Source organism: Stegodyphus dumicola, chromosome 7 (genome assembly GCF_044657685.1).
Source record: "Stegodyphus dumicola isolate Sdum_Otavi_A_Nest chromosome 7, ASM4465768v1".
NCBI lineage: Eukaryota > Metazoa > Arthropoda > Arachnida > Araneae > Eresidae > Stegodyphus > Stegodyphus dumicola.
In genome coordinates this window covers 13189359-13212043 of record NC_140774.1, presented here as the reverse complement: position 1 = coordinate 13212043, position 22685 = coordinate 13189359, and the positions used below count along the sequence as shown (strand labels likewise).

Sequence of the window (22685 nt, the reverse complement as noted above, 5' to 3'; positions counted from 1 at the left end):
CTCTTTTTACATGGACTCACATTTGTTTGGGGGCATTTACGCTTTTCAATTTTATTTGCATTATAAGTTACTAAATATAAGAGAAATGACTTTCCTTTACGTGTTCTATTGGTCATGTTGTCTGAGATCTACTTGTTTTGAAAAATGTAATTCAAAATGATTTTGACTAAAAGAATAATCACAAAATTCTGAAAATGAACTCACATAAGGATCCGGACACTTTAAACAAACAGCTTATGTTTAATAAAACCATGAACATAAATCACATTCACTATTTCATTGGATAAAATTCAGCTAAAATTACACTTATCACTTTGGCATCCATTCAACTAGTTTTTTCATGAAAGAATGTTCCATTTTGTTTCATTCTTCAGCAAGAATTGCTTTTAGCAGAGCTCTGGAAGATGTATTATATTTCCCTATTGTTTTCTCCAACTCATTCTGCACATGCTTGATAGGATTTAAGCACGGGGAATGTGGAGGAGTTCTGATAACTTTGAGGACAATTATGTAGTAAACAAAAGCGAACATTTTGAGCTATATGGTTAGGATCGTCATCCTGATGGAACTTGAATGTATTTTGCATCTCAAGTTTTCTAGCAAATACTTTCAGGTTTTCATTAAGAATATTTTTATATTTATACTGATTCATATTATTTTCTTTAAATTCTAAATTTCTCTCCCATATTTTTCTTGTCCACCAGGAATTATTGCTGAATCATCAATTGAATTTTTAAAGAGAATTATTTAGTCTCTTGTTCCCATTAAGGTATATTATAAATTATTTTTCTGCTTTTAAATAATTAATCACGAGTTTTAAATAAATGTTAAGATTTTATTTTTATTCGCATATTTTATTTTATTGATTAAAAAAAATTTCTTAACTTTAGCACTAAGAGAAGAAAGTGAAATAGACACGTACGTGGCAAGGATAAATGTGATAATGCCTCTTCCAGCTATATAAATTGCTGCTCATGTTACAACATTACATAACTTGCGGTTGTTTAGTTGAAATTCATTAGTTTAAACTTTATTTATTTACTAAAACGCATTTAGAAAAACATATTTATGGTGATGACGAATAAGAAACTGCAACAAAAGTCATTCTACTTCATGCAGAATGAAACGACTGAATGATTACTCCAGATTTATTTTAGTTATTATTAATTCATGTGAAATTACGTACATGTGAAATTAAGTTCATTAAAATATGTCGTTTTTATAATAACTATTATTTTAGTCTGCTGGCTGCATAAGCGACTAGTATTTGAAAACAGTAAAAAAGTTTATTTATCTTTTTCTAATATCAGACATATACTTATTTTCTTCTATGATACTTTTTTCATGGTTATTTGTTTTCTGCAAAATCTCTTATAGTTTGATTCGTAAAGCATATCATAGATTTACTGCAATTTATCTATCGGCTGCATTTAGAATATTAGAATGTTCAAAATAATTGACTACTAAGCCTATTTCTAGCATGAAAGTGTATAATCTTTCCTGTACTAATCTTTAACCAAACCAGAAAAGAGGCTGTGAGTTGTAATAAATACTACTTGCAAATATGTAACAGTTTTAAGTTCGTTACTAGCTAAGCAACATCCTCCTAAATTTATAAGCATTTCCTGAGAACCTTTTTTTTTTTTTTTTTTTTTTTTTTGGTAGTTTTTTCGCCTTCCTACAGGTTTACTTTTTATTAAATTTTGAAATAAAGAATACAAGATGTTAAATTCTATGTAATAACTTTAGAACTGTTGACTCACCTAATGCCAAACGACACTTCATTATTCGAACATGTAAATTCTGCTGCCTTCGAATGATCGGGAAAATATTTGCCAACTAAATTACAATTCGTTTACAACTTACTGAATTATATCTTTTGTTACAGTAATGATTATCAGCTGCAATTATCAGTAAATGATTAATGATATTTTTTCGTATGACATTAAACAACATTAATACCATTGTTATATTTGCTGATATCAGAAATTTGTTACATTAAGAATACTCTGAATTCATGACTCACCAACTGTTGTTGTACAGAACACATCAACCATTTTCTAGGCTTGTTCAATTTTGGGCAACCGTCTGAACACACAATAACGTAAAAAGAAATATCAACAGCTGGTTTTCGTAAGATCCCACTATTTTATCTCCTTTCGAAATAAAAATGTAACAGGTGCGTTAGAATGAATGTAAATAAACATCTTTTCCGATTACAGATAAATTTGGAATGCAGTTAACTCCGAAAGATGACTATCTAAGATGTTCTTGTAAAAAATGTAGGGCAAGGGGAAGCAAAGTAAATCATTCATTGTGTCTGAGATCCTTCCCGGGTTTTCGAATTCTAGTCATGATCTGATGTCATTGCATTGCGAAAGGTATATAATTATTGATCTGATACGTGAAGTTTAGTAATTCAGTCACTTCGTCGGGGTTGCTTTGCAACTTTTGATTTATTAGAGCAGTTAAAATGTCATTAACATGAATAATTAGATTTCCGTGTTTTCATAAATGGTCCTTATCAGTTCAAGCCCTATTACGAAAAATATATTTCAATATAAAAACGATTACGAACATTTAATACATAAAAAAAAATATTATAGCATTAATACTAACAAATACCCTAATTCGAATGTATTCCGTCCTACTAAAGTGAATTTATTAATGTTTAAATAAATAACCATATTGAAAAAAAGGTAAATTATTATTAATTAAATTAAGGCTTAAACTTTTGCTAAAAAAATTTGAACAAATGTTTAAAATATAATATTTATTTTAAATATACGTTCAAGCAAAAAAAAAATAATATTCATTGGGGTATGCAGTATTTATTAAAACGATTTTTAAAAATATTCATTAATTTTACATTAAAAAATTAATTATTCATTAATAATATTATTACATTAATAAATTAATTATTTTACATTAATAAATTAAATTAATTAAATAAATGTATTTAATTTAATTTATTTATATAAATTAAACACAAAAATTAAAATTATTCTTGCATTTTATTTAGTTTATGTTATATTTAACTAATAAAATATTTATTAGGATTAATTAAATGAATTATAGATAAATATTAGGACTGAGTTAATAAATTTTCAGTAAAGTATGTATTCAAATTTAAAGATTATTTTTTTAAATATTCAGTCTGAAAGCCTTTTCTCTGGAATATACTTCTGCACCGTGATTTTCCAAATAGAAAGGCTTTTCGTAAAATTTTCAGTGATTATTGACTTCCATTCCTCTTCCCCTACTTTCTAGAATCCATCCATTGTGGTGGGATTGCGCTTAGAAAGAACTCTTTCCAAGAGACTAGAGATTCAATAGTCCGTACGTGAAACGTCAGGGGACTTTGCAAGAATACGCTGAAAAGATAAATATGCAATATTTGTATCAGTCTTCATTTTTCAAAGAATGATGTGGTACTTTTCGAAGTATGACTTGTTGCTTTGTCTCGATGAAGTTTCACTCTTTCAAGGCCATTGGGATAAAAAATTGGAATTTCTTCTGTAAGACGAGAAACTTTTTCTTGACAGTACGCTGTGTTGATTTTAATATTCCCCTCCACATACACTCTTCTAATTTTAAAATTTCCCACTGTAAGAGAATCCTGCTACAGTCAAAAGCCCCTAACTAAAATTTTCTTTGCATTGACAGAACCACGTCCATATACTTTTTATCTCTTCGTTTTCGACCTTTTTTCGACCTTCCTTTCGTTGCAGTCATTTAGGTAAACGGTTTAGGTTCATTTAAGTTTAGGTTCATTGAGGGTTACAATGTATTTCCATTTATCTCCTACTAAACAGATTTTATACAGGGTTCTAAAAATTGTTCAGCGTTGAGCTCATGCCTAGATAAAAGCTGGTGAACGTTATATTTTGTAGCTTTTTTTAAGTTGTGAATCTTGGTTTATTTATCAGGACTTGTATTTCTCTTGATTTGCGTTGGAAACATAAATGGTCCTGAATCGGGACAAGGAGCTTAATCAAGCTATGTTCAAGAAAGTGTGAAGTAGACAACACAAGCAGGAAGGGTATCCGAAACCCTTTATTTTCTATCTTTTACTGAATCTTCCGAGCTTCGGAATACAAAGACCAACCACTTGTGGTCTGAACGTAAGAATATAAAAACTACTAACTAAAAACTAACTTTGAATTAGTATACAAATGCCTAGCAATAAGATTGGCCTTTATTTAAAGAAAGGTACGTATGTAGTACGCCGAGCTGCTTAAACTACAATACGTTTGCAAATAACAAGAGAGCTAAACCTCTGGCCTTCAAGGCAACCAACAACAGAGTGAAAACTCAGGAAACTACAGTGGCAAGCGGCTTGCTTCCTAAAAACTCCTTCTCTCTCTCGCTTGACAAAAAGCCACAACTTAAGTACTTGGGCGTTAGCAAGACAATTTGCATAAACAAGTTAAAGCGTTTAATTCTGGCCGGAAGTAGAAAATAAGAAGTGATAGTACAGTTTTAAAATAAAATAAACACTTATTGTTGATACAAATTTATTTAAACACTTTGCAATTGATTTCTTAATCAGCGGATTTTTCTTTTGTTATCAAAGATTTAACTTTATAGTACCTATCTTTTTCGGGCATTCGTTTAGAATCTTCTTTCCATGTAGACGTAATGATTGACGACTTTTCCCTTTCCGATTCATAATATTGCTTATTTTGCATTTCAAAATTTTAATACCATGCATTTGGCAATTTTTTTGTAATTATGGAACGTTTTTTGATAGCAATATCCCCCTTAGGAAAGCGCGAAAATATATCCTTCAGTCCACAACTTGTTTATATCTGACAGTTTGAAAGAAAAACCAATGAAAAAGCACCAGACGATATTCAAATAATAAGCTGTTACCAGTAATTTTTATTCCAAAACGTTTGCTTTTTTGAAATTCTTTATCGAAATGGTTTTTAAAAATGTACAAAGACTTTCTGTACTTTTATCCCCTTTTCAAGACAAATATTTCAAACGTCTTGTATATTAAAGAAACGCAGCTTGTATATTAAAATTGCGCTCAAGTACCTTAACTCAGAATATAGAAAATTCCGTATTTGATTTGCATTTGAAGCAAAACCAAATGTGGACCGCGGAATGCAAAACGTAAACTGTATTCTAGGAAATCATGCGCGTATATTTTGTAAACAAAAAAAAAAAAAAAAAAAAAAAAAAAAAAAAAAAAAAATCACATTCACATTTCTTTTTCTTCAGTGAAACAAAGTGTTCGTGTACCCAAACAAACACACAGTATATGAATACCAGAATATTTATGAAGCTATGTTGGCTTAATACAACTCCAGATGTTTTTGAAAACACTCTTGAGGCTACTAAGTATTGTTTGAAAACAAGCAGTTGCAAAATTCCCAGTTAAAGAAGTTGCAAATAAAGCTGATGTCTTTAATCTCATGTAATCGTCAATAAACAAAAATTTAGAAGACCCTGAAGACGATCCAGAAGCCCATTCTGAAGCATTCTTACTCAATAATTTCTTATTTACATATAAATTTTAATTTCTTTACAGTTGTATTAAGGAAAGATGCTTAACCCATAACCCTATTTGCAAAATGTAGACAATAATGTTAAATGCATTTAATAGTACATAGAATATAATTCCTCAAATTGCTCACAGAAAAGAAATGAGCATTACTACGCCGAACTGAAATTCTGTTAAGCCATTCAGTTTTAAGTTGTTTTGAATGGCAACGCGCCACTGTAGACTTAGAGTTAAATAATTTCATTTTATGCAATAAGATAATTTATTTTCATACTTACACAATTAATAAGCTATGGCATGGTCATTTGGTGAAAACAGAGTATCTAATAGCTTGGTACTTAGCAAAAAAACTGTACTTGTCAACAGTAAAATTAAGTTCTTGGGTAGTGATAAAACAGTCAAACTCAATGCAAATAGAAAACTGTTTTTAAAAGAAACTGATCTAAAATTACTGAATGAAATAAGCTAATAATAATTTAGCTGTAATGATGACTTATTGATTCTAAAAGGCTATTCTTGGTGCTTTTGATTTCCGAGCTCTTGAATTCAATAAAGTTATTTCCCAACAAATCATAATATTTCTTTCCTTAAAGGTTTTGCGATATAACAATTTTATAAGTAGATATAACAACTGGATGGGATGGCAGAAGATTGAAGAACGCGTTCTAGGATAATAAATCGCATTCTGTGCTACATTCTGTCAAAAGTTATCATTGTGTTTATTATGCAAGCTGCTATTTTGGACAGTACAAAACCATTATCTAAAGTCAATTATATTCAAAGATTATAAATCGAAACTATTGATTCGTCGCAATGCTGTTAGCTCTGTCTACTTGTTTACCACATGTAGTTAAACCCCAATTCATGAATTTAATTCGTTCCTAAAGACTGTTCGTAAACTGAAACAATTTTTTATTTACACTTAACAGCCAAAACATTATGAACACCTACTCAATAAGGCGTTTCGCGACCTTTGGCCTGCAAAACAGCTGCAATTCGCCTTGACATAGGTGCCACAAGTTCTTGGTAGATCACTGGAGACAGGTTGTACAAAATGTCTAGGCAGCGGTCACGCAAAGTCGAAATATTCCAACATGGTGGTATCTGAGCTCTAAGCTGCCGCTCCATAACATCCTAAATGTGCTCTATAGCTTTAAGATCCGACAAACTAGACCAGAACGTTAATTGAAATACATCCTGCTGTAAGATTCTATTTCCAGCTGGGAAGACAGACGCAGCAGACAAACATAGATCCCTGACCCAGGTCCGACTTGCGGACTCATGCGGAGCTTGGATATTTATGGTCCAGGGGACCTTGTCCTCGCGGGCGCAACCCCCGCAGTCCCCGCCGGGCTTTATACAAAGCATTGGGCAGAACAAATCGTAGATATGAATAGAACTTAGTCATTTTGCCTCCGGGCACCTCTCCATCGGTTAAACGTACGTCGTAAAGTGCGCTCTGACCACTCTGTCAGTCCCCGTCACGAGAAATGAATGGGGTCAAACTCCCGGGGACTTTGTCTATGATCTCCAATCTAGCTCCACCACAACCGAAGGAACAGACACGACAGTACCAGTACGGTCCCTGCCAAGCCTGAACCAACCTGAGTACAATACTCGGGTTGTAGTCCTGTGAAGTCAAATTATATACCCCCGTGGTTGAGACTGCCTAGGTACAGATCTTAACCATTACTTCCCAGGAATTATCCTGAGTCAACCCTTGGGGCGGGCAGCTGGGAAGACAGACGCCATATGTAAGGGTGTAATTGATCCGTAATTATGTTCAGATAGTTCGCAACTTTCATGGTTTGCTCTACTAAAATTATTAAGCGTCCAAGAGCCGCCCATGAGAACTTCTCCGACAGAATAACACCGCTAGTACCAGCCTGTGCATCACTTGCTGTACAGGGGGAAGCGACTGTTGGCCTGGAAGACGGCATACTACCATCGATGAGACGAATGAGAAAGGTCATGCAATTGTCTTCCACTTTACCCATGGTTCAGTCTCGATACTCCTGGCCTACTGTGGGCGTAGTTGACAATGATGCTTGGTTAACAGAGGCACACAAGTGGGACGTCTGCTGCACAGTCCCATACAGTGTTCGCTGAACTTGTGTGTTCCGAAACGTTTGCACTTGGACCTGCACTGTATTGTGTTGGCTCAGCTCAGCCACTGTCTGGCGCTGATTTTGCTGCACCAAGCGGGACAGTCTTCTACGTCCTTTTTCTTTAATGACTCGTGGACGTGTAACACCTTGGTGTCTATCTGGTATCCACATAGATAACCAACTTAATTTTATGTACCATCTCACGGAGACTCAGAAAATCAAATCGCTTATAATTTCAGAAAAATGCAAGGTAGTAACTGGGGACTTCGTCCTCATATTCAAAAGTTTTTATTTTTAACAGTAATTTCAAGTATAGTGAATTATGGGGCTGCAATCTGGGCGAAGACTATGACAGAAAAGAAGAAAAGGAAACCTTTCGCCATTCAGAGACCTTTTCTCCTGAGCATTTGCAAAGCCTATAGAACGACAACTAATTCCTCTGTATGCGTTCTTACTGGGATTCCTCCCTTTCATTTAATTGCGACAAAGGATTCAATAAAAGCCAGAGTACTCCAGTTGAAAGAAGATGCTTACCTGAACGGCACCACCTTTTCTGCCTCAAAGTATGAGTCTCCAGCCATACCATTGACCTACCATCCTGCAAAGTATTGTAATTTAATTATCAATACAGACGCTTCAGCAATCAGTAGTAAAGAATGTCCAAGAGCATTTACAGACGGCTCTAAAATTCATGGAGAAGTGGGCGCAGCATCAATAATCTATTCTTCTTCCTCTATTCTAACAATATGGCAAGGAAAATTATCTCCAGAAAATTCCGTTTATCAAGCTGAGCTGTCAGCAATTCAATCTGCAGTAAATAAAGCTATATCAAATAATTTCAGGACAATAGCTATCTATTCAGACAGTCAATCTGCATTATATGCCCTGAAGGACAGAAACAATAAGAACCAACTGGTTCAGGATATTCAAAATACTATAAGTGCCCACCCAGAAATCCAGTTTATCTTCAATTGGGTGAAAGCCCACAACGGAAACGACGGCAACGAGGCAGGTGACCTCCTTGCAAAGGATGCAACGACTAACATCAACAGTGAGGTAATTCATGTCCCGTGGCAAAAGTCCCATTTAAAATTTACACTGAATGCAATTGTCGACTCAAAGTGGCAAGAAGAGTGGGATTCTGCATTTCAAGGCAGAAGACTCCACAATTTTTTCTCAAAAACTGACAAAGAGGCCCTACACTATGACCATGTTCTGAATCAGTATATCACAGGGCACGGACCTTTCCCCACCTACTTCCATGACAGAGGCATGTGCCCCACGGATCTCTGCATATGTGGTGAAAGGGGTGACCCTGATCATTACATTTTTGACTGTAATCTAACAGACGGCAAACATCTGATCAAGCCTAACAACAATCTAATACCATTTAAGAAATATGCCATAAAGAACAGACACCTTAGGGCCAAAATCAGAGACGTTCTTATACATATCCAAAGACTCGGAATGGATATTTGCCATATCTAATGCTTATTCATCTTCATATGTTACTTTACCATATTTGTCTTTTTTTATTTTATTTTATTTATAAATTTTTATTTTTTTTATTTTTCATTATTTATTTTATTTTTTTTTATTTATTATTTTTTATATTTTTATTTCATTTTAATGTTTCAACAGTTTCATTTATCTACGCAATGCTGATGGACGGGAGCTCCAAAGACTTGCTTATTGCACCTTCCGCCTTAGAAAAGACATTTATTCTTACATTTCTGCTTTTGGAAGCATCAGTTGTTGAACTTGTCAAGGACAGTCTTTTCTTAATATGATTTGTGTACACTATTAATACTAGAACTCATTTATCTCAGAAGTCCTCTCAAGTGGTTGATGGTAAAAAAAAGAGGGGCAGGAGAACATCGGACCACCCCCCGGGGTGTTCTCCCTCAAAATTGGGGTGGAAAGTTTAACAGTTAGCTAGGTTCAGCAATACCTCAATTACCTGTGGTACTACGGAGGTGTTGGCCTAGCTTCTACCTGTACCTGTACCTGTCACCTTCGTGTATCTGATTTCACTGTCATTTACCCAATTTGCATAAACACTGACAACGGCAGATTGTAAAAAACTTACCAGTCGTACAGTTTCGGAAAAATTTGTTTCGAGTCTTCGGACCATTTCGCTTAGATCAGTAGCCTTTCCCATCACTCGGCAACAGTAAATGCAAGAATTATTCCTTAACGTCTCTACGAGCAGTTAAATACCATTTCCATTTTATCACGTGCTTTCCTCGTCATACAAACGAGTTCATTGAAAATGTGGGGATAGTCACAATGTTTTGGCTCATGAGTGTAGAAATTAATGAAGTATGGTTTAATTTGTCTCCGGACTACAAATGATTCTTTATTTAAATTTTAAAGCAGAACTTTATACACTAACTCATAATCAAAATTAGAAAACGTAAAACAAGCATAATCATAAAAGGTAAAGCTGAAGAAAATTTAATTTAATCTTATTGTACATACATGAAGAAGAGGGACGGTACAGGTGGAAAATGATTCAGATTATATTGCTTGTATGCGAAATAACCTTCCATAAAAATATCTTTAAGCATTTGCTTTAGAAGATATCTTCATTTACCTTTGCTTTGGCTCTAAACGTCACTCGACTCTGCTTTATATTCTCTAGGCCTCTGTTTCATTTAAAATTTGTCCGATATGTCTTAAAATGTCTTTAGAAGGAGACATGGCATTGCTACTGAAAATGTTAATATAGTAGCTTGTCACAGCTTTGTCAGGATGGCATCCTTTCGTGAAAACTTTGCAGAAATGTCGCAGATCAAAGAATAAGGATTTTTTTTAATTTCTTCCCTGAAGGCATATTTTCCATTATCGCCTTTGTTATGATTTCTCGGGTTGTTGCAGTTCTTACTTGTTGAGTTATTTTTAGGATAATCTGGTAACTTCTCTACGTCATCATTGTTAATTTCCTACTCCACCATTTTGTTTAGAGACAATATCATAGAATAATAGTATAAAAAGTACACATATCAAAGCTCTCAAAGTCTGTGTCTGCAACCCAGTTTGGCTGTAATATTCTTCGCGCCAAATTCATCCTCCGGTAATTCAGTTGCTTCCAGTCTTTGTTCCACGCAGTTAAGCATTAAATGAATATTAAAATGATGTTTCCAGAAATTCCAAAGTATTAATTCTTTATTTTGTAATTATCTCAAAACACCTTTGAAAAATCATGCATTGAGGACTTGAGTGCTCATATCTCGAGACACCGTTCGTCATTCGAAGCATTTTTCTGCTCAGACAATTTGTTCGTGAACCGAAATGGTTTCGAAGTAAGGGGTTCGTGATCTAGGGTTCCACTGTAAATTTCTTTGCTTATAATAAGGTGGGTTCGGGCATAGCCCGGCTCACTCTCCGCCATTTTTGACCTCGGCCCAAAATGGACACTATGATGCACTGGCTTTTTAAGCTAGTTTAATTCACTTTCCTTATGTTTTTTCACTCCAATATAGAGGAATCCAATATAGAGTGGTAAAGACCTCCGGGTCGTACACCACTTACAAAGCGACGACCTAAGACGTAAACTTCGAGAGAGAAAGCTTAGGAGTCCTTAGAGGGGCGTGTTTGTCGTCTGGCTACTTCGTTCTTAAATCTGCTACGCTCGGCCGCATTGTATGTGTCTGTTAATAATCGCCGGCTAGTTTAAATTAAGGGCCAACTACGTTATGTATTCGTGCCTAGCTTCGGCTAAGTCTATTTAATTTAGTATTAGAGTAGTTTCTTATTTTCTTATCCTGATTCAAAAGGCCGAGAAGGGGCCAACTGTTATCATTCCTTTGAGTGAATAAAAGGGTATTTTGACCCTTCTCCAGAATCTGTCGTAAATATTCGAACTCAAAGATAAGCCGCTACTTAGTTCACTAGGTTCCTCTATATTTTAACATAGACAAAGTACTGAGGAACGTTATATCTTTATTGATCGCTGCTCTTTCTATAGAATGAGCAGCGATCAATAAAGATGATCAATAAAGGTAATCTGTGCGAGTTCCACTGTTTCTTTACAGTCTAAGGGTAGAGTTGAATCTCGCAATTAAATTAAACCTGAATTTTTCTTGAAGAGAAAGATTGAAAGTTTTGCTGCAGATATCAGGTATGGCTGCTGCATTGATATCTACACCGATGGAGCAAAACCCGTGAGTGGCATAATAAATAGGGCCATCATGCTTATAAAAATATCGCCCAAAACTGTTCTAATAGCCACTTCATAATTCATCGATAACATTTGCTGAGAAAAAAATTATTGCCTTTATTAGATTTCTCTTGGAAGTCGTCAAAGTCATTCATTTCATAAAGTCTCAGCAGTCACTAAATAATCACATATTTAAAATACTGTGAGGACATAGTGAATGCGCATACATCTCTTGCTTTACATTCTGAAGTCAAATATTATTTTAGAAAGGATACTAACCCGTATTTTTAAGCTAAGAGACCAGATGCATGCTTTTTTATCCCTTAGAATACGATTTCGAATTGAAAAATCGATTATTCGATAGAAATTCGTTGCTTAAATTTGCCTATTTAAGCGATAATTTTACGAAGATCAATGAAGTTAATTTGTCAAATCAAATAAGAAAATGTATCTGCTACTCACAAAAAACTTTTGCTTTCATGAAAAAGATAAAATTCTCGATGATTTGTGTACATTCCAACGACTTTGACAGCTTCCCAACAATAAAAGGCTTTTGAAAAGGGGAAGAGTTTGAAATAAGAGAGACATTATTGAAGAAATTATTAGCATCTGAAAGGTTTTAGAGAAGCTTTTAATCAGCATTTTCCAAACAAACAGCAGAGTAACTATCAAATGAACTGTAGATTTAAAACCTATTTGTTGTTTCGATCTTGCCAGCATGTGAATGAGAAAATTTTATTGAAATGATAGCTGATTCTTCTTTGCAAAACAATTTATATTAATGATGTAATTTTGGTGCAGTTTAAAAGATTAATATCTTCATTTCTCACAAAGAGCCGTGTTAGTACGTTTACCATTTACAACTTCATGTATATACGAAAGTAGATTCTCAATTTATGTGTCAACAAAAAATAAGTACCGCAGCAGACTTGATGCCGAATCTGATATGAGAATTCCACTTTCATCAGTAAAGCCTAATATTGAGTACCTATATCTGCGATAATAAAAATCAATACCACTCATCTCATTAAAATTTTAATTTAAAAGTCCTGTCTGAATACGTTATTGTAATAACTTCGTGGTTAATTTTGAAGTTACGTTTTAAAGCAAATAAATATTATTTGAAGTAATTGTTATTTTGTTGCAAAATCAATTTATTCAATATTGCATGAAAACCATACTACTAAGAAAACAAGGGGTTCCACGATAAATGTGGACATTATACATTTTTCCACTTATCCAAAAAGATTAAGAAATGCTTCTTTACACCATTGTACTTACTTGCTTCAAAAGTGATTTTCATTAACAGGCAACGAAATGTGAAGCAAACTAAATTATCTTCAGACGGTGCTTGATCTACTCGAATTAATCTTCTGCAAATCTGAATTGACTTGCTGCAAATAAGCTATCTTGAATATTATTTAAATGATACTGTGGGATATTATGTAATACAGCTTAAAATGTTTTAGACTCTTATATGATCTATGAGCCTTAACTGAAACTTCTTAACAGGTAACAAATGTAGTTTATGCTTTTTTATATAAAAAAATGGTTCGACACAAAATGATGGGAAACAAAATATCGAATAATGGGATCAAGTCTGATGGTCATAAAAGCTTCTTATATCCAGTGCAGTACATATTATTGTAATAATTATTTTATTTCTCGTTTCGTGAGTTTTCTTGTATAATTTATTAATTAGTTTAACTTGAAAATGTATAAAGGAATTTCTATATATATATATACGAGTATAAATACTATATTTAATTACAAACAAAAATACTTACTTCATTCAGATGAATAAATAATTATTTGAATTTATTTATTGAAAAACAGTTTACTCTGATGTGCTTGCTAAAATCTTCAATGTCATTGTTTAACTTGTGGAGCTTGTGTTCTTTATGGGAGCATTAACAGTAGATCCTATCTGAAAGAGTGCATATCGAATTCTCACTGTCTTGAAAATCAGATACTACAGAAGAAGGTTTAAATAACCTTTTTATTAAAACTAACGTAACAAGATGCTCCACTCGGTGCTCACAATTCACCAACACTTGCGGCTGAAATAAATTAAACAGAAAATAAAAATGTAAAATCGCAATGAATTTAGGATGGCTAAACGACAGGCTCCTTAGTTACCTAAACCGCTAAATCGGTTGTACGTAGCAAAGTTAAGCCTAGACAATGGCGTAGCTAGGGAAGGGGGGGCAAGGGGAATATCTGTCTCTGGGCGCAGCATCCAGGGGCGTCAGATTGATGCTACGAAATTTTAGAATGAATTTTTTTTTTCATTTTTGGTACAAAAAAAGGGGCGCAAGATCTTCAGTTGTCCGCGGGCGCTGAAAATCCTAACTACGTCTCTGAGCCTAGAATATCAATATAATCTGCAAAGGGTGTCTCACGAACTATTTCAAACACTCAGCATAAAATCTAACTCTGCTACTACTCCTCACGAACTCTTGAAACCGAAGCTTAAATACTGCTTCTGATCACACTCTTGCATAATACGTCATTAAAATTTACATTCAGGCAGAAAATTGAAATCAGGAGGGAAAAGAAAGCCAAAGTAAAAATATTTGGTTAGAATTTTTAAAATAAGATATTTAGAAACTTTTGCACAAAATTATTAAAAAGAAAATAAATATTTATGCTAAAGGGATTCTCTTGCGGAAGAGCTTTAGCATAAATATTTATTTATATACATGCATACATATTTTTTAAATAAGTTTATCATTTGCTTTAATAACAGCATTTTTAATGCGAGGTCTTTTTAACTTCATATCAGAATTATGTGTTTGATTTCAAATTTCAAAACCTCATCCCATGAATATGCAAAAGGAAATCTCAGTTTATATTCGCCACTTTGTGCAAATGACAGAATGGCCATACACTGCAGATGTTAGATGAAATCGCAGATGGTTTCCGGTGACTCAACCTAGAGTACCTGTGCTATTAATACATACAATATCTGGTTTCTTTCAGTAACCTTTAAATGAATCGTATTATAAGGTCGTTCAACCCAGAGAATCTTTCGATTTATAGCATGCGGCTTCCTGTGGTGGGTATTGATTGATATGCGTTATTATGATGGTTAAATAAAAATATTTGCCTATAATTTCAATAAGGTTTGAGGAGCGAATGTGTGAATACATTAAACAGGTTCTACTTTCCAATCAGATCTTACATGAACAGTTATGAAGTGTTAGGCAGAAAATTTTCCTTTTAGAGATTTACGTAAATCATGAAACACACTTCTTTGCTTTGCTTTACAAGAAATATTTTAATAGAAACTTCTTAATAAAAAAAATCAATATACCTGGCAAGAAATTATCAGATCAAAATAAAAGTATTATGCATTAAAAGAAACAATCTTAATGCTAAAGTAACAAGCTTATTCATTCAAGATAAATTGGAGCCCAAAATCATAAATCAGTAAGCAACAGCTCCTTTTCTCGCTCACATCCAAACTTGTTGCTTGACATGGTAATGGAATTTCTGAATTCGTTCAAAACTTCATTTCAGATACCGTCTAGTTGACGGGCTGATTCGTTTACAACCACAATAAATATATTTATAGGACGAAGAAAATTATTGGAAAAGTGTACCATGCATAGTGACTCATTATTTTGCTGGAAGATAATTCTAAAATACTACGACAGGAATAGAAATCATCAGGGTTTTAAGAATGGTTTGATATGAACCTGTACTCCAAACTTGTCATGAATGGCTGGCACAGAAATCCAGTTATTATCTCAAATTATAACACTTTTTGTGGAAGCCAACCCAGCCCAACAAAAGTAGTAGGAGAGGTGCACTGGCCGACCGCTCTCTAGATAAGCATACATTAGGCATTAAAACTGAGACTTAACGACTTAAGTAAGTTTTACACCATTATCATTATTATTATAAGGGCATAGCCCCGATCCTCCTAGCTGGCACAATCCGGTCGTATGATCGTGTGCTATTTGAGAATATATTCCGCTATATTTTTTATAGCAAAACAAAGTCGTTTAAAAAGTATGCAAACGTCCTCTGTATACAGTCTAAATAAAACAGAGACAAAATTTTAGAAGCTGAGAAGTGAATATCTGTTCACAATTGAAATTACTGTCTCATTGTATTTACAAAATTCGAAGATAATCATTCTTTATACTTATTAAAATTCCATACAAATATTCAGTATAAAGTTCTAAGGATCATTTTACTTATTTGTTCAGTACATATGTCAGTAAATTTCTCTTTCCCACGCTAATAATTTCAGCTGAACTAAATACTACTACTTCAAAAGAAAGGGGGTAATATATATATATTTAAAAAATATTCATATTGTTCATTTGTTGCGTTCAGCGGGTTCTTGGATTTGGAATTATTGATGACAACACTTAAAGAAGAATCAAAACACAATTTATTTAGCCAGTATTAATCTGGACAGCTCCAAAATCACGTTTACAGTCATCTAAAAACTACGACAAATACGCTGAAACAATCAGCAACACAGTCTTCAAACTATCAGGCTATAACGGTTAAGACAGCTTCACGGCAAAGCACTAGAGTACAGTTCACGACTCGGTTCGGTTGTTCTGGGAACTCAACGTACTCTCGAGACTCTCCATGCTACAACTCGCGATGCACTCGACGATACACTAGATCAGTGGTGTCCAACCTTTGGCCCATCGCGAGGACATTTCCAAAACATCAACATTTTTGTTAAACATATTTCCAATCTTATGTGATACATTTGAAATATTAATTTTGACAAATGGGTTTGAGATAATTAATAATATTATTTGAACTTTATAGAAATCAGAGAAGCGGAGTTCAAAATTATTTTTCAGTTCATTTAGGTTTTCCGAGTATTTCTCTGTTTCAATTGTTTTGTGGTTATTAATATGGCTTGATAAATTCTGAAAATGGGAGAATGGGTGAATCTGATTTATTCACAAATTTAACTTTATTTGAAAAAGAGTTACAGTCCCAGTCAATTGAAAAAGAGTTTTTTCTTTTCCTGGAGATCTCCGTTCAGTTTACCTGTTATATAAGTGAGAAAATACAGATCGGATAACCAATTATTATCGTCCAATTCTTTATAACTTTCGTTTCTGGATTCCAAAAACTGCAATATTGGCGAAAGAAGTTCTACAAATCGTTGAAGTACTTTTTCCCTGTTGAGCCATCTAACGTCGGAATGAAGCAATAAGATTCCACGTTCGCTATCAAGTTCATCAGTGAGCAATCAATTACTTTATAACATCTTCCAAGATATCTCTTATGACTATAAATGCTTACCATATTTTAACAATTAAGAAATATAAATGAATGGTTATTTTTAAAATATTTTCTTTGTTCATAGTACGTAATCGGGCTGGCGAGCACATACAAAACGATCGGCGAGCACAAGGTAGGGCACCGCTGCACTATATAGCCTCAGCGATGCATACTCTCGATACACTCGACGACCAACTCGACACTAGACTACTACTTCGCATATAGGCAGCGTTTATATAGCTTTTGGCCTGCCTTCGAGAACATTCTGGGCCAAACCGGTAAGAGTTCGTTCCAGAATGTTTTCCATCCGTCTATGGTATATCGCCAAATGGGCGATTTTACGCCAAATATGGAAATCCTGAGTTCCTTTATCATTTTCTGGAATTCTAAACCCGCCTTGCGGGGAAGCTATCTTACCGCAGTTGGGCATTACGTAACAATATCATTTTAAAAGTGAACTCAGAAATGACTGTAAAATTTGTATTCGAAGTGCCTCACTTTTGTGTAAGCCGCTATTCAGGCATATTTCTTTGAATTCATGGACCCTCGATTATGCTGTATGATTCATAGATAAGCCAATTCCGTAAAAAAGTAGTAATAAAAGGAAACATTTTCAAACGAGAGTATAACAAAAGTTATGCATGGTAATACTAATATTGGAATTCATCCTTAAGGAAATTTCACAGTTTTGGGTGGGAATGCGATCAGCCTTTTATTTACCCGTTAAGTATTTAGTTTATGAAAATGAAAAGCTACATTCATTCAAGTTTTAGTAAATATTTATCAGCATTTTCTATACTTTTTTCTTGTTTAATTTATAAAACACAATGCAAAGTAATCTACCTAGTTACAGATAGTCGTTTAAGTGTATATGACTAATTGCTACCATTAACAGTGGTATAATAACAATGCTTACAGCATATTGGTCAGCATCATACTATATAATTTTTTATTTTACTTTAATTTACTTTTTATTTTTTAATGCTTGTAAGTAGGTAATCTCGCAAAAATACTAACGAAAAACCTTGCAAACGATATCTTGCCCATATGTACTTAATCATTCCCAATACGCATTTAGATCATAGTAGTACATTGAAAGAAACATTTAATTTTACATTTCAAAACATTTATTTTCACATAATTGTTGCAAGAAGCACGATTCAAAAAGTTAACCTGTTGATCCCATTATGCGAATTATCTTATCGCTTCAATAAACATATCATATTCTAGAAAATCCTTCTTTTTCTCCTAACAGTCTGATCATATGATCATTCGACATATTGCTTTCATAAACATATTGTCTTCTTGACATTGAACGCATTGTCTTCCTTTAACCGGGAATGACATAAGAGCCGAAATTCTAAGCCCTGTCAGTTTTCGTACTTAATTTGTGTAAAGACACGCTAAAATCTCCAAGTGAAGGTATTCTAATTTTCAATAAATGAGTTTGCATTTAAATCATCGTCGGAATCATTGGAAAATCCCATTAGGAAGAAAGAATTCGATTACTATGATATTTATTCTTACGGCAAAAATTTGAAGAAAGGTTTGAGATTTTAATGATTCTGAGTCTAATTTTATATTATTCTCCTTACCATTAAAAACGAACGCGAATTACGTCCAGAAAATATACAAGTGGAATTAATTAATTTACATCGTGACGTAAAATCTTATTCAAACATTTAAAATGATTTATTTCCCCACTCTTCAAAAGATAATCGCTTTATTTGCGAATGCATTTATATGTAAACAGATTTTTTCTACAGCTGAAAATTAATTCTAAAAAAATTTGATGTGAACACCATATGTCTTCCATGTACTCCTATTAAATTACACATATTTTTTGCTCCATTTCATTTAAACTGATTTGCTCAAATTATCCTAGTTTAATTAGCATTGAAAATGACATCAAAAAATGCAAGTTTTGAAATTAAATACCCTGCTCAATTTTTGTCCTACGGAAGTCAAACTTCTTTTAACTTTATTTTGTCATAACGAGTATAAAACTTTCCCGAATATTCTAAGTAAAGGAAATAGGAGACCCATTAAAAGTTTATATAAGAACAGTACATTCACGACACTCATTTTGTGTGCACATCACCCACCTTAGGTTCACGTCGCCGCTGTTAGTTAAAGTCATACATGCTACGTAAGGAATTTGTAATATTTTGGTACAAAAAATAAATGTTAATATTTTTACACAGTTTTAATTTTGAAATAATTTTACCTATCTTTGATTCACGTCGCCGTTGTTGCGTTTCCGCTATCAGTTCTTAATAAAATCTTTAGAAGTCACAATATTCGTTTACTCTTTAGAACAGTGGAGAACCTTTAGCCGAAAACATCGCGGACGAAAACGTCGCGGAGAAAACAACGCAAAGCGAAAACGTCGTACTACAAAACATCGTGGGAGAAAACATCGCAGTTCTAAAACATCGTGGTACAAAATATCGTCGTCGAAAATAAAGCGGTTCAAAAACTTCGCAGTTTAAAAATATCGTGGTAAAAAATACAGTATCTACAAATCATCGCATGACGATAACATGGCAGACATCCTTTTTTTCAGGTTTTAATAATTGTAAATGGATATTCCCATAATGATTTGTGAGCGCAAGATGAAAAAGAAGGATCATTTTTACTTTCACATTTTTTTATTAACTAATAAATTTTTGCTGAAAAAGTAAGAAGAAAAATTAAGCATAGAAAATTAAATGCAACTTATAGATTATACTTTTCGTGAAAAATTACCAGTAAAAACTTTATAAAAAATGATTTATTAAGGGCCTTTGTTAGGTAATTATGTCCGTTTAAAATTCTATTAAGTGCTATAAGTTGCATTAATTTTTCTATGCTTAAGTTTCCTTTTTATTTTCTCCGCAAAAATTTATTAGTTAATAAAATATATGAAAGTTATCCTTTTTTCCATCTTGCTCTCACAAATCTTTACGGGAATATCCATTTACAGTTATTAAATCCTTTCCCTTGCGTAGTTATTATTACTGTTCAAAAAAACTTGATAAACAAAATCTTTAGCTTACAAATTTGTTTTATTAACTAAGAATTAAAAAAAAGTCTGAAAACTTTCATATATTATAACATGCCCAAAGGGACTTTTTTAACGTTTTGTGTGTTACCTTTATTTATTAAATATGACATTCTTGGCACTTAAACCATAAAATTCAATTCAATAGCAATATCACAAAACAATTTAAAAATAGCATATTTTTAGAATTTCCGATACACAGTCTAGCGCGTTGGAGATATATTTTTTTTTTTCGTACAGTGTTACCACTGCTCTCTTTGAAATCGTTGAATTTGTTAATCAAAAATTCGTTAAAGTCTACAAAATATGAAATAGATAATAAAACAAATTCCAAAATTGGACTTCCAGATGCTCATATTCCAGGGTAGGAATACGTTATTAAAAAAAAATTGGATGTGCCTAGGTACCGTTGTCTTTTCATAGAGCGAGAAAAATACATACATTCATGCAGATTCTTCATTATTTAATTTTCTTTAATACAGGATTCTAATATTTGCTGAAAATTTGAAATTTGAAAAGTGAAACGCCATTTATAGTGAACCAACGCAAAATGCTAGAACGAAATTAATAGCCCTTCTGAAAAAATTGTACTTTTGGGCTAAAAATTCATTTTAATTTTAAAAAAATACCGCTGCCACCTGCTTTTGTATCGTGCATTAGGTACGCATGCAGCTTGAGTTTGAGATGACTAATCCCAACAATGAAACATTTTTAGATAATTTTTAAAGTTCATAAGCCCTTTTTCTTCTTTCAAAGAAAAATCTTTATAACGCAGTTACTTATTTAATTTATCCATTTTTGAAAAAAATATAATAGGAGAATTTAATAGCACAAATTTAATAGGAACTCGTTGCAGACGCCATTTTAAAATTCCTTTCAATTTAGTCTCAAATCAGATTTAAAAAGCAAACAGAATGAAAGGTCCGAAATTAAAGTTTAACCCTTTCGCCATCCTCTCCTGTCCGCGAAAATTTCTTCCCAGCGGCCCTTTGTTTTTTGCAGCGTGTAATGTTGTTTTCTCTGTACATACATAAGTTTCGTAGTGGGTGAATGTAAATGAATATTAAATAAAATTATAAGGAAATAAAGAGTAATGGAAAAGTAATAATATCTCTGCTTATTTCTAACAGCAGGATTAATTTGATAACATCTGATCCAGGCTGTCCACTCCTCCCATTTTGCTGTTGTAATCTTTTACAATTATTGGTTTTTTACAGTTCTTTTCCGTGTTTCAACATCAATTATAGAGTTATTATGGACTGTACTCATCAAACGTATATCCTTCTTGTCTTTCCAATTCACAACCTCAATTTTCTCTTTTTCTGCTGAGTAGACGTTGAAGATCTCTCACTGCCTTGTATCTTATGCAAAATGGCGTGAATATTCATAAAACCCGTGGAGGGAATTCAATTAGAAATAGAATGCCTGATTAGTACTGCCCTCTAGGAGGTATTAGAACAAACAAAAATATAAACTCAAACAAGTAAACATTTAGAAAGTGTTTTAAACGTTTAAAAGTTTTAAAATGTAGAAGAACGCTTGAAGCGCGTTATGGCCGCTCTGCAGAAGTTTTCCTTGAACGTGCTAGACGCGTTACGGACGACGAGGTTAAAATTTTAGCAAATCAAATTTGCTTCATACATCTAATTCTTAAACATTTTATAAGAAAATACGTTCAATAAGTACAGAAAAAGCTGCTTAGAATTATTTCCAACGCAAATTATGCTTCTTGTCAACAGTTCTGCTCACCCCTACCATTGTGATAAAATTATCAGGAAATGATCATAAATTTCTTACATCCCCTTCAAAGTAATTCCCTCCCCTACACACAGCAATACGCTATTATCAACGCGTATTTCTGTGTGTACAGCCCCTAATCCTCCAAAGGCGAAACTTTTCCATGACTCGCAACGGCTTCAAAACAACGATCACGAAACGCCAGTTTTAGCCATGAAAATAAGAAAAAGTCACATGGTGCTACAATAAGTTTATACGGAGCTCAAGAAGTTATATTTCTTGAATTTTTGGCCAAGAAGTTACAAACAAGTGTTTAGAGAGAGGATAAATTATTGTCGTGCTAAATTCGTGAACCGTCTAGCTATAATTCAAGTCAGGGCTTAATTTATAAAATTAGAAGTGCCGAAGCCTTACTGTAAATTAATTTTACTATCTGTTAAAATTTTTGACATCCAAAGAATTTTTTGCTAAAATTGTAGTTCATTTACATAAAACAAGCCCTCTTATTTAGGGCTCCAGCTAGAATTACGATCTACCACAAAAACTTTGAAGTACCGAGATCAGGCTTCGGCTCAATTTGAACTCTGATTCAAGTCGTTTTGAATGTATTGCTTCACTCTACCGCCACATAACATGTGAATGATATTCTTTTGTTTATAGTTTGGCAAGCTGATAGTTATTCATGATGAGCAAAACCGCAACAATCACAGAAAATAGTCAAACCCTGCTGGCTAATTCGGCTTATATAGTTCGACCGCCTCATCCCCGACCATGAGCGCAAACATGCATGCGCCATTCGGACCGAATTATTCTCAAAATAGAGTGGAAGGATGTGGACTTTCTTTCCCTCCAACATAG

General features: G+C 33.4%; 1 protein-coding gene across 2 annotated transcripts in view; it reads right to left on the bottom strand.

Moving 5' to 3' along the window:
* Nucleotides 1-2180, bottom strand: part of LOC118196356 (pancreatic lipase-related protein 2-like) — a 110814-nt gene extending 108634 nt beyond the window's left edge. Inside the window, exon 1 of one of the 2 annotated variants that reach the window (XM_085819889.1) lies at nucleotides 2027-2180. In XM_085819889.1, coding sequence (XP_085676015.1) covers nucleotides 2027-2057 — 31 coding nt within the window. In that variant the 5' untranslated portion in view covers nucleotides 2058-2180. Of the gene's footprint in view, nucleotides 1-1763; nucleotides 1898-2026 lie in introns of those variants that run through there. The other variant, XM_085819890.1, reaches the window with a different exon arrangement.
* Between the last annotated feature and the right edge of the window lie 20505 nt (nucleotides 2181-22685).